General features: G+C 37.3%; 1 protein-coding gene across 1 annotated transcript in view; it reads right to left on the reverse strand.

Annotated features, from left to right (window-relative positions):
* Nucleotides 1-316: 316 nt before the first annotated feature.
* Nucleotides 317-13612, reverse strand: part of dus1l (dihydrouridine synthase 1-like (S. cerevisiae)) — a 42120-nt gene continuing 28824 nt past the window's right edge. The window contains exons 13-14 of the mRNA XM_039739321.1: nucleotides 2856-2931; nucleotides 317-768 (exon numbers count right to left, since the gene is read on the reverse strand). Coding sequence (XP_039595255.1) covers nucleotides 641-768; nucleotides 2856-2931 — 204 coding nt within the window. The 3' untranslated portion in view covers nucleotides 317-640. The remainder of the gene's footprint in view (nucleotides 769-2855; nucleotides 2932-13612) is intronic.

Raw genomic sequence — 13612 nt, forward strand, 5'->3', positions numbered from 1 at the left:
GTTGATCCTAAAGCCTTTCACTAAAGTCTGAGAATAGTTATGTCCTTGTAAACTTCTGTGTTAACCATATATGTCATAAAAATTGATTATGACAAGCATTTTGTAAGCGGTTTGCCAATTAACTTGACTCGTATCAGTATCTTAAATGAAATTCAGTCTCTAATTATGAGATGAAGGACAGAATCTCCTGACTTCTTAACACAGGAGGTTGGCTCTCCCATTCTGAAGAAGTGAAAATGTACAAAATATCACCCATCAACCACAGTATAATTTCAGAGGAGGTAATCTTCCCCACTCAATAAAAATAATGCACAAATAAAAAAAAATGTTATTCTATTATTATGCAATAGTTCACTGTACAAGAGTGGAAAAATGTCTTTTAAAAACAGAGAAACTTCACAGTTTCATGAAAATTTCTTTTATGTAATTCCAGAAGTGGAGAATGCTTTTGATAATCATCTCAATGTCCAAGGTTATTCACACCAGAAGAACGAACCCCTCTTTCCTGTAAATATACTTTTAAAAACCCTCAGCAGCTTCCACTGATAAAGGCGGTTGGTGGTGGTGGTGGTAGCAGCAGCAACAGTTTGGCACAGTATGGTGAAATCCCTGTGATATCATCGCCATCTGGTTCATCCCGTTATGCCCTTTCACTTTCAGGCTCAGTGTGATCTTTGCCAGTTTCGCCATTCACAGTCTGTTCACAATCTGTTTCAATCTTCCGTTTTAAGGATTTCTCATACTTGGTTTTGAACAGTAAACCATGGCCTTCAGGAAAAACAAAGAAAAAATGAACAACTTCGATTTAATTAATACTGTGTGCAAATTACGCTTTCAAGACAGCAGCTATGGGATACAAACCAAACAACTTCATGGTCTAGTGTAAAAGGAGTAGCAGCCAGCAAAGGAAATTTTGATCTCCAAAAGGAGCTCAGGGGTCCGCTTCTATGTCATGTATGTGGCCATCATCACCTGCTAATGGCACTGTAACAAACTGAAGTAACTGGAAATTTACACAGGATGTTGGATCTTTCCAGAGAGCACATGTCCTCAAGGAAGGAAGAGATACCGTGAAGTTTTAATTTTTGTTCTAATCGTTCTTATGACCAAATGTCAAACCCTGCCTGTAGCCACACCTCACAAAAAGGCGACTTAGAAATATACTTTATATAAAACTTTTCTAAATAGATATCATGATGTTTAAGGAATACTCAACCGAAAAATTATAAATTGTTATATGTCCCATGTAATTTGTAGTGATGGCTGTAAAAAAAAATGTAATCTAACTTTTCATGCAGAATAAGACATTACAGGTGACTGTACACTAGTACTCAATGTGAAAAGCATTCATGCAAAAATAACTTCTCACATTACTCGTGTCATAAAATCAACAGGCCAGTTGTCCAGTTTTGTGCTCAAAATATGCAAAACACACATGTTTTTGCTAAATTATTATTATTATTATTAAAAAATCTGTTTAAAACATCATACACAGAAAAAGCATTCCCATGATACTGTGCTTCTGAATTGAAGATGTGCCTCTCTCTCCGCATCATGAAGTGACCTTCAAGTCAGTATTACGGGAATGCCTCTAGCATTTATGATATACACTGATAATATTTTAGTAAAAACTACATGATTTGCATGTTTCGAGTATACAAATGGATAACGAGCCTGTAGATTAGATAGATAGATACTTTATTAATCCCAATGTGACACAAGTGATGCAAGAGTTGGTTTTTTTTTTTTATTTTCCCATGGGTGTTTTTCACATCATTTGCATTTGTACACTGCAGGTCATAATTGACGTGTATTATACCATAAACTTTTTTCTCTCTATTCCGCATGAAAACATCAGATTTTTTGCCATCACTACAAAGTCCAATGGGTAAGTAACATACCAAAACAGAATACCATTTGTAGGTGCTCACTTATATTCTCACTTTAGGAATTTGTATTTTTGTTTATTTTCATAATAAGATTCGCACAGGACTGTTGCTAGATAGATAGATAGATAGATAGATAGATAGATACTTTATTAATCCTAAGGGGAAATTCACATACTCCAGCACCAGCATACTGATACAAAAAAACAATATTAAATTAAATAGTAATACAAATGCATGTAAAAGCAGACAATAACTTTGAGTAATGTTAGCATTTACTCCCCCGGGTGTAAAGATATATACTTCTCATCTAAAGATCCTCTCCTCTGTCTGTGCTGTAATTAGTGTGAGTAGATAACTTGTGTTTAAGTAAACTGTGACCATAATCACTAACACAGGACTGCAATTTACACAAAGGCAAGCACCAGTTCTTGTGCTGTTTAACTGTCTTCATCTTCTATAACATAACCTATATTTAACTACCTATATGTAGACATTAATCTGTGTGTAGAAGGAATAAAGTAATAGTAGAGAAGGCCAACCTTATGAGCTCATTTTAACTTGCTACCTTGGAAGACATTGACAAGATAAACCCCAGGATGAACAAATGTGTTAATCGTTCAGGCAGTAAGACAAGTAAACTCTAACTGATTAATGCTCACCAAACTAGTGGACAGATTATGAGGTCAACAAGAAAGTTATTAGAAATTCTATTATGCAGTAGCCATTTCCTAACTATTGATGGCTGAACCATTTCTGAAGCAGTCATGGCCATCATGCACTTACACTAGGAAGACTGAGTTACAATACTGCAGGTGTCAGAAGGTAAAGCTGCATTGACCAATACCAATATACCAATATTAACAGACTGGTGGAGGAATGAGGGCTCCTAAGCATAATTAACGATTAAAGCAGGAAATAAATGAATACAGCAAATGCTGCAAAAAATTACCAGTAGTTTTGACTCACCAGGACAGTCTGCCATTTCTTTAAATGCCTTCTTTTTACAACACCCTCTACATAAGCTGAAGACACATTTATTTCCCTGTAATAAAAAAAAATGTAAGTGTTGTCAATATCAGATTCTTAGCTGTAGATTTATAAGCAACCTTGAACACAGACATCACAGTTTAACAAAAAGTCAATAATATATCAGTAGTCAATAATACCAGACAGAATATGAGTGTCAGATCCAGTTTTGTTTTTGTAATTTCAAACTTTGCAACAGCACCCTTATTTTTATGATCTGTTATTATAGCACTCAATACATATTCACTTGGTGAAACTTCTGCATTAACTGAGTGCAAAGGGAATTCTTGTCTTTCGCACAGAGAAGATCAAACCCCAGTGTAGTCATGGCTCTCCTTACGCGGTGACTTCAAGTAGTGGCGCACTAACATCGAACATGTATCTGACCACTGTGTAACACAGTCTTGTACTTTGAAGTTGACACGGTGTTGGGAGAACCTCATTTTGCAGCCTTTGTAGAGTAACTACAGGCAGAGAGGGTCACTTCAAATTGCTTTCAGTTTTTACTTGTCATTCCACTCAACAATAAATATTAAGACCCCATTTCGATACAAGGGGAACGAGTAGTGTTTATTTAACTAGATTAAGGTTCACCTCGCTAATGCTTTGAAGCCATTTCATCTTAGCAACTGAAGCACTCCTCTGACACACACAGTGAGTTACACTGCAGTCTCAATTGTTTAAGCAGTGTCTTACTGAAGAATCCTAAACATGAAACATATCGCATTTATCTAAAGCATCTCTCTCAAAGAAATTTGACAGGAAAAAAAATACAATTCAGCTGCACTGTTATGCGTGACTGAATATTCATTAGTAAATAGCAGCACCGCACTGTGCACTTCGCTGCACATAAAAATTTATATTAATGCTTCTTTGTATACCACACTAGCTGAAATGAATTACCCAGTATTGCCCGGGAGGAAAATAAAGTGTTTTTTTTTTTTTTAATTGTTTGAGAAAAATATAATAAAAAAACAGAACTTTAAAAATAAATAAACAAACAGTGAAGACTCATTAATGTGCTTGTCTTTCATGTATGTTATCATCCAGCTGACGCTCGGAACCGGCCAACTCTATTTCATTTCAAAAGCAACAGGCGGGCGCGGTGGTGGAGCTCAACCATGAAGAATGCTGGCTGTCACCTCCAGTTTGCCCTCTGGTGGTCGCTCTGAGTGATAACTGGATGATAACAAGACCGCACGATCACCCCCACCGACCCAGAAGGGGGTGAGTTAGGGTTGATTTCACCCTACAATATTTTTTAGTCAACCAATGAGAAACATGTGCACCAAGTTTCATGAAAATCGCTCCAGCCGTTAGGAAGTGATACTGGAACATAAATACACACACACACACACACACATACATTGACTTCAGTATTATACAGTAATATTTATTCCTTTGTATCTGTGGCACTCACTTTTCCTGTTAATACTGCATAGCAAAGCATGGTATCACAGTATAAAAACCATATTCAATAGCTGTCTACTGTAACAAATGACCGACAGCCACACCATCTCAACTGGCCCCCAATAAGACGCAGTTCATTCAAAGACACGTGACACATTGAGATCCAAAAAAAGATACCTTTCCAAAGTTTGCTGTAATATTCTTAGTGATGCTTGGAATGACGTATACATTGCAACACCTTTACAAAATCTACCATTTACACTTTCATATGTATAATTAAAAAAATAAAAAGTGAAATAAGAAATAAAATGTAATATAAAAGATAATTCATTAAGGAATTCAGCACAGATATCCAGTTTAATGAAAACAATTCCAAAAATCCAAATAGTGTGTAGGATTAAATGCGTATGGCCATAAAATAAGTGGCTGGGTATTATTTTTAAATAAACCACGGGTGGGTAACTTTCTGTAGGGGTCATCTTTAAAAACAGCGAAGCAGTGATTGCACAACCACATTTGCATTAATTACCATGCAAGACCTGCAGAAGTGGATATGAATGTAATTACACTGATCAGCCACATTAAAAGCACTGACAGGTGAAGTGAATAACCTTGCTTATCTTGTTACAATGGCGCCTGACAAGGAGTGGGACATATTAGGTAGCAAGTGAACAGTCACTTTTTAAATGTGATGTGTTGGAAGCCGGAAAAATGGGCAAGCGTAAGGATTTGAAAGAGTTTGACAGGGGCCAAATAGTGATGGAGACACGACTGGGTCAGAGCATCTCCAAAACAGCAGGTCTGCATGGAGTGTTTCTGGTATGCAGTGTTTAGTACCTACCAAACGTGTTCCAATAAACGGCAACTGGCGAACCAGAGACAATGGTCATGGACACCCAATGATGCACATGGAGAGCGGAGGTTAGCCCATCTGGTCTGACCCCAGAGAAGAGCACAAATTGCTTGAAAACCTTACTGCTGGCAATGAGATAAAAGTTGTTAGAACACACAGTGCATCAAAGCTTTCTGTGTAGCCGCAGACAGGACAGATTGCCTATGTTGACCCCATCCACCACTGAAACTGCCTACAATGGGCACACAAGTGTCAAAAATGGGCCATGGAGCAATAGAAGAAGGTGGCCTGAACTGATGAATCACATTTTCTTTTAGATCATGTGGACAGCCATATGAGTGTGTGTTGTTCACCTGGAGAGGAGACAGCGGCATTATGGACAGAAGACAAGCTGACTGTGGCAGTGTGATGCTCTGGGCAATGTTCTGCTGGGAAACTTTGGGTCCTGGCATTTATGTGGAGGTACCAGATACCTAAAGATGGTTGCAGACCATGCACAGATATACCCATTCATGTCAACAGTATTCCCTGATGGAACGGCCTCTTTCAGCAGGATAATGCACCCTGCCGCACTGCAAAAATTGCTCAGGAATGGTTTAAAGAACATGATACTGGGTTGAAGGTGTTGACTTGACCTCCAAATTCCCCAGATCTCAATCCAGTCAAACATCTATGGGGTGTGCTAGAAAAAACAGAAGTCCAATTCATGGAGGCCCCACTTCACAACTTACTTAAAGGGTCTTCTGGTCCCCAAACCCAAAAATTGCCAAAAAAAACTAAAAAACATGGAAAATAAAGGTTTTATTACAGTTAAAGGCAAAAAAAAATGTTACTAGACTTCGGAGGGAAAAACACAACAAATGAGGCACTAAAGCAAAATAAAAGCCCTTTCACCCAACTGCTCCGTTTACACCTTACACTGTTCACACTCCTTCCAAGTGAACTCATCCACTCTTCAACCAATGCAAATTTCCCAGAAGCAATGGCCCCTAGCCTATCTTGTACTGGATCCCTGGACTACTTGTGAGGTTACTTATGGTCTCCTTGAATATACCTTTGGCTCAGGTATAGCTTTATAAAAGCCCTGGGGTTGTCTGCGCAGAGCTCTCTCTGGTGGTCCCAGGTATCCCTGTCAGACTACTGGTCCAGTTTTTACCAAGGGGCCAGAGAAACTAGCAGGGGCCTCATTAGCAGACTTCTGAGTCGTGTCATTTACAGGGATGGAAAATGTGCCCTCTTTCCTTTTGCGTTCCCCACTGTCCTTCCACTATATTTACATCCCTTGAGTAATTCACGGGACATTTTTCCCCACATCTCCATCTGGCATCCCTTTGAAGGCAGACTACCATAGGCCTCCTGTACAAGAGCGTTCTCGGTCATTTTGTTACAAGCCCTGACCCCAATCACTTTTGCAATATCTGAATAAATCAAAAGTTGTAATTCCTACTGGAATATTAAGCCTGTCTGATATTAAGGAAAAACAATGTATCCTAAAGAAACCCATTCAGACATACTGTATTAAAAGCATGTAACCTCCATGCATTGTTTGTTTTTATTATTTATATATTACTTTTATGCTTCTCTTTCTTTCCCTCAAGCTTCTGTAAATTTCTAATTTCCCCTTTGGGACAAATAAAGTGCAACTTATCAATAACACATGGTTCTCACTTATTTAGCGGTTTCAACATTTCAATCAGAATATAAACAACAAGATAATGGATGGAACCTGTGATTGCAAGATGCCAGTGTAATTTATTCAATAAAATCTAAAATGAAGTTCTCACACAATTCTCAAAATGTGCCTGTATGACTTATGTTTCAGATATCTACACACATATCCCATAATCGTTTTAATTGCTGTAATATTACAAGTTCTCTCTGGGACTGCAGCATGGCAGAGTGCTTAGCACTGCAGTTCCACAGGTTTGGGTTGAAATTGTGATCCAGTTCCTATTTACGGAGAGTTTACATGTTAACAGATCTTCATTATTTCTAAAGTACTCAACAGGGAGGATGGATTGTGATGTACTAATGACCTGTCGTGCCTTGCACTGCTGCTAGGATAAGTTCTTCTTCTCTGTGTCTAACAAAATGGATGGATTTTACTTTAAATAAAATACTTTTATTGACAAATACATATGAACTGCAAAAAAAGGTAATATCAAAATAAAAAAACTCAAATTTGCACTTACTAAAGTCAATAGAATTACATGGAATGTGCTGATGTGCCTAATGGTGAAAAGGAATTTCAGTTCTATGTTCAAAAGAGGCTGTTTAGTGGCAAGTTCTAAGAATGAAATATAAAATACTGTACAAATTTCCATTTTTAATTAACAAAATGACCTTCCACGTTCTTTAAATGTGTTTCTTCTCAGATGACACTGTAAAATGTACGACGTTTAACCATATGAAGAGGTAGATTTTAGTTCATTTTTAACAATTTTACTTTACAACATTTACATCACTAAATTGATTTTACAAAGCCAATTGCTTTAACCCAAATATGTCATCTGTGTAAGGATCTACACTCCAGCACTGAAATGTTGAAATTCACAGCCACAAAATCAGTGAATAAATGGATATCGAAGTGCTTCTCTAAACCAGCTCTTGTTAAGCTTCATGCTCTGAGTGAAGAACGGCAACAGATTTCTAGTAGTACATCTTGTTTTAGCTACTACAAAGATACATAAGTGTGTTAGTTTGACATTACAATGAAAAAACTTCATATATTAGTCATAACATTACCAAACAGACTCTATCCTTGAACTGTATTCAGCTCTAGTATTAGATTAGCACATTTCTTACTGTGTTAGTCCTCCACATATAGGCCTCTAAAATCTCATTTACAGCAATACACCAACCAGTAGTGAGCTTTGAAAGGCAGCAAATATATTTGTTATTAACACATAAGTTACCAACTCATACAGTTAAGAGTATCATAACTTTTGGGAAAAAAGGTTTCTCACCTAACTAGATGCTTTTGGCAACACAGTGAGAATCTACTTCATCGTCCCGACTTTCAGTTCTGTTCATTCATGTTGACTGTGCGGTTTTTGAATATTCTACCTGTGTCTTTACATTCTCTAGTGTTCCTTTCACATCTTCAAAGACATGCCGTTAGGCTAACCGGCGAATAAGAATTGGCCTCTGTGCGATTGTAGGAGTGTGTGTACAACTGGCATGCTGCCCTTTTCCTATCCATGTGTCTGGTGCTGCCAAGACAGGCTTCAGCTCTTTAGAAAAAGCTACACTGGACAAACTGATATTTAAAATACATTTTCTGTTACTTCAAAACCCACCTTGCAGCATATTCGTTCATTTTCAAATTTAGTTATTATGCTTAAGGCAGTTTTGGATAAGGATAGGAACAAGGCCAGGAAGGGCTTTTAGTTTTTTGCTTGGCAAACTGCATATACTCATAAATATGAAGAAACAATTCTGAGACAACAATTACTGTACATTAAATATATTGTGAATATCAAAATCTACACACCTCTCCTGGAATGTTAGCTTTTACTAATGTAAAGGCTTGAACGAAGACGAATCACGTCAAACCTTTTCTACATTTAGAACTGTAGGAAAAAATGTTAGAATAACTCGTAGTAATTTGTGATAACCAAAGCAGATTAAGACAACTGAAACATTGTAACTGAGAATGTCAGACCCACCAGTGCTTGAATCTAGGATCCTAGAACTAACCATGGTGCCCTTAATCAGTTTAAAATCTTTTGTGCCAGTGTAGGCACTCAGAGTCTTAGGACAGGCAGCAGAATCAAGATTTATTGTATGATGCACATACAGACTCGCTACAGATGCAATTAGCGCCCTGCCATTAGAATCTCTTACATTTATTACAATTCTTATCATACAAGCCATTATTCATCCTCATCTGAGTCCTATCATTTCACTGCTCTAATCTTGCCTCTTATTAATTCTGTCAATATTTCTTAGCTGATGGGGTGTCAAACCCCTCTCTTTCCATCATATCTGCTTGACAAGGCCTATCCTTACTCCCTACTAGTTCAGCACTCACCACCAATATTTATAGTTGGAAAGTTCATATTCCCTCTCTAACAGAGGGGGTCCAGCTTTTCCACCTCTCTTGCATGTCTAACCTTTGGCTTATGAAATACTGATGGTTTCTAGCTCATACATAATAATTAAAAACATGTAAATGGTAAATGGCCTGTATTTGATATAGCGCCTACTAGAGTTCAAGAACCCCCCTAGGCGCTTTACAACACAACAGTCATTCACCCATTCACACACACATTCATACGCTGGTGATAAGCTACTTTGTAGCCACAGCTGCCCTGGGGCACACTGACAGAGGCGAGGCTGCCGGACACTGGCGCCACCAATCCTTCCGACCACCACCAGCAGGCAAGGTAAATCCTCTTACATCTTAATACTTAGTGAAATATAGTGTACACTTTTCTAATACATAGAGATTACCAATTTTAAGAATACATTCTTCTAAATTTTCTAAAGTTATGAGTAGTTATGCACAATACAGAAAACAAACCCTGAGGAGGTCACCAGTATAGCATAGAAAGAAAGAAAGTCCCCTCTTTTTTTTAGTATAGCATATAGTGGAAAGTCTCAATGCACTGAAATCAAATAATGAGATTGTAAGCCAAATCACAACTACGTCCTGGAAACTCCCAAAAATAAACACAGCAGCTGAAACAAAAACCACAGCGGAGACTTTTTAAAGGCCTAGTTTTCAATTACAGTTGAAAAGTGAATTGAAGTTGAGAGAGACTCATGAAAATGTGGGTGTTTTCACTAAAACATAATCCAGCTGCAACTGAAACATGACCACCAAACCAGCTGAATAAATATTCAGGACATTACCTAAATTATCACTTTTTAAAAATGAGAAGACGGTCCCTAGTATTTCACCTTGGATTTAAAGTAAGAAAGTCAAAATTCTAGAGTGAAACAACCAGCTAGCAAGTATGTCGTTTTGATAGGAGCCCTTGGAAGTAAGCTACCCTATTTATTAAAAACCTTTTAAGCAATCACATAATGAGAGTGGAGTAGTTGTGACTTTTAAAGATAATCACTGATTATCTGAGGCTCCATGGGAACCGACTGGAAAACGTTTCTCCAGCTTGCTCTTCAATAAGCTATGATATTTTGTACAGTCAATGCTTTCATCTTGAACAATGTATACAGTTTCATTTGGAACTCAAATCTTTATTTATGCTACTTAAGATCTGAATTAGTAAAATATTCTAAATATTGGAATAAACAATATGTGTACCAATATCTATAATTAGCAGGAAAAAAATATTTTGATACCACCGGGGACTTAGCAGAATAAGAGCTGTCAGAAAAAATAGTGTTGAGTGTGAACTTGAAGAAGTCACCACTGTCAGAGTAACTGGTAAATGAATGGGCAACAATGGGTGGGTCTGCAATCTGTACTTGAACATCAAGACAGATAAAGTGTCAAAAATGTACCCAGTAATACACCTTAAAGAACATAATAAACTGTCTTGTAAGAGCTGTTTGACAAGTCATAGAAACACTTAGTACTGACGCAGTTGCAGATTCTTTTGGTTGTCTCAGGAGACAGCCATGATAAAGCAAAATTAAAGTTTTACCGGTCTGGGTTTGGATTCCAGCAGAGTCACAGTTTGTATGGAGTTCTCCTCGAGGCTCACTGGAGGTTCTAAAGATAGTCTGCTTCTTCTCCCATATGTCAGAGATGTGCACTGTGCCTATTAGGTCATCTGCTGACTCTGTATTGACCCAGTATGAGCTTCGGTTGTGTTACGTGTATGTGAGAGAAAGCGTTCTCATAAAATGGACTTGCGTTCTGCCAGAGTTGCTTACTGCTTGGTGTATAATTCTGCTTCTGTAAGGACATGCTTTGGTCTGAATTAGATTAAGCAGGATTGAGAATGTTATGTCAAATAATTTATAGATGTTTTTGCTTTTGTTTTCAACACACCTGAAATTTTCATTGGTGAAAACATTTATTTGACGTGCTTATTAAGGTGTAATTTAAAGTAAATGACATAGAAACTACTATAATGGTTTTCCATGAATACAACACAATGAGAAAAGTGTAACATGTCTGAAATGAACCACAACAATCACTTTTTTAATTCATGTCATCTATTAACAAAGGCTCCTGCCTTGTGCCCCGTGTTGGCTGGGATTGGCTCCAGCAGACCGACCCCATGACCCTGTGTTCGGATTCAGCAGGTTAGAAGATGGATGGATGGATATTAACAAAGACTCTGTGAACTAACAAAAGTAAAGGGCACAGTTCAGTCAAACAGACAATCCAATCACTCGTGCATTACAGCTGACCCTTTGGCTTCAGTAGAAAGTTTACATGCATAGGCATTTGCTTATTTATCACTATTCAAAAGCACTAAATGATGCTGCTGTCTTTATATCCTGCACGAAAAATAACTTTAATAAATTATGGAAAATTATTCCAGAATATGCAATTGAAATTCTCAGCCTTAACAACAACTAATTAAAACAGGTAAACAAATACTGTACTGTATATATATATATATAATGGTTTAAGTCTAGGTCTGTTTATTGATACCAGTCAAAACAAAGCCGGCTAGAATACATTTATGCCACTGCAACGTCATAACCCATTTTATTAAAATAATTTTCCAGAGCGCCTAGTGCCAAATGGCTCCCTAAATACAGATAAGAAGCAAACAATAAAGACCAAGATGACATTTTTGAAATGAAAGCTTGACTGGCAGAATTCAGCTCACCCACCAATACATTTTCTAAACCTGCCCTGTACTGGTCATGGAGGCATCAAAAGGCTTACGAAAGGCCCTTGTCTGAGAGCGGGTATTCATTTGTGGCAGAGAATGAGTGCCCTCAATGAACCAATTAGAAAGTCAACAGTCATTCTACCTGAATGTAAAAAAACCGAGCTCTTAGCAAAAGTTTGGCTCACTGTGCCGAGTATAATTTCAAGACGAACAAACAAGTGTTTCATGCTTTTAGCTTGTTCATAACACCTCATTTTGGACGGCTTCCATTTTCAAACTCTCCATCTGGTTTGTGCTCATTTTAAAATTGAGGATCATTTATTTTTTGTTTGTTTGTTTCTTCGCAGAATCTATTTCTGCCTTTGGTGGGCGATTAGCTAAATGGCATTGAATGAATAAGGACTACATGGCAGTACTGTAATTCTGGAAGACTACAACCAAACCATAGGAGCGGATGAAAGTACAATTGTCTTAAATTAGAAAAATTGAAAATAAGTATGACTATAATGCAATATACATTTTTAAAATACAGCATAGACGTAGGAGGAGAAAAAGAAAGAAGTATGACAATGTCTCACAGAGCTGGATCACCTTTACACTAATATGTTAAAATATGCATTATATAGATTTAGATATGAAAATATGTATAAAACAGAATATTAAAAATAAAAGAGGCAATGGACGATGGAAACCTTGACCTTGTGGACATATATAAGTGATATATTGCTTAAACCAACCACTGGTCAAGATCTCCTTGGATAAAGCTTAACAAACAATAAGGAACTACTTAAGTACATTTATGAGAGGTAGCACCCCAAATGGCTGGGCAGTCTTTTAGCCTTAAAACCCCTGGAGTCCCCAACCCCGTCTTCCCCAGGCATCTGACCACAGCATTGGACTTCCCATTAGAGACTTAAACACAAATCTATATACAGTATAAGGACTCTACTTTTCTTATCACCTGTATATCTCTGCTATTCTATCTGTTATTTTTGGTATTTACTCATTCTTATTTTATATATTTCTAATGTGTTTTTCATTTTCTTGTAACTTATTCCCTGACATCTTGTAAAGCACTTTGAGCTTCATCCTCTCTATGAAAATATGCCATAGAAATACATGTTGATGTTGTTTAATGCATTAAAAAAAACAGATGACACAAAAAGAAAGCACTACAGCAAAGGTGAAGTGATACAAGTGTCCTCAGAGAAAAGTGAGTGATGGTAGAATTAAAAATCCCAAGCTTAAAAGAAGATCATACAAATACACACATTAACACAACAGATGAAAGCAGGCAGGAAGGTGAGTTACAACATATTAAACATGTAAAGGAAGCCAGTAGGGAGGAAATAAGGAATTATTTAAAAATTGTAAATACCATGCCACTCTACTAGAATACAGTGTTAACAACTAGCTACACTTAAAGAGACACAAGGAATGAACAGCAGCAGCAGAAATTGTGTTTGAAAAAGGGCAAAGAAGCCAACAAGGCAAAGGTGGAGGGAAATAGTCACTGGAAAATCTTTTAAGAAACATTTCAAGGACTCGCTGCTCTACAGCAGTGATTCACAAACATCTCGTATCAAAGGAGTCCTGACAGTGAAAAACATCCTCCAGATTCAAATGTACAAATCTGCAGTCCCAATGGTAAAGCCTTTGACTAATAAGAGTTA

Source organism: Polypterus senegalus, chromosome 17 (assembly GCF_016835505.1).
Source record: "Polypterus senegalus isolate Bchr_013 chromosome 17, ASM1683550v1, whole genome shotgun sequence".
In the NCBI taxonomy this organism is placed as follows: Eukaryota; Metazoa; Chordata; class Cladistia; order Polypteriformes; family Polypteridae; genus Polypterus; species Polypterus senegalus.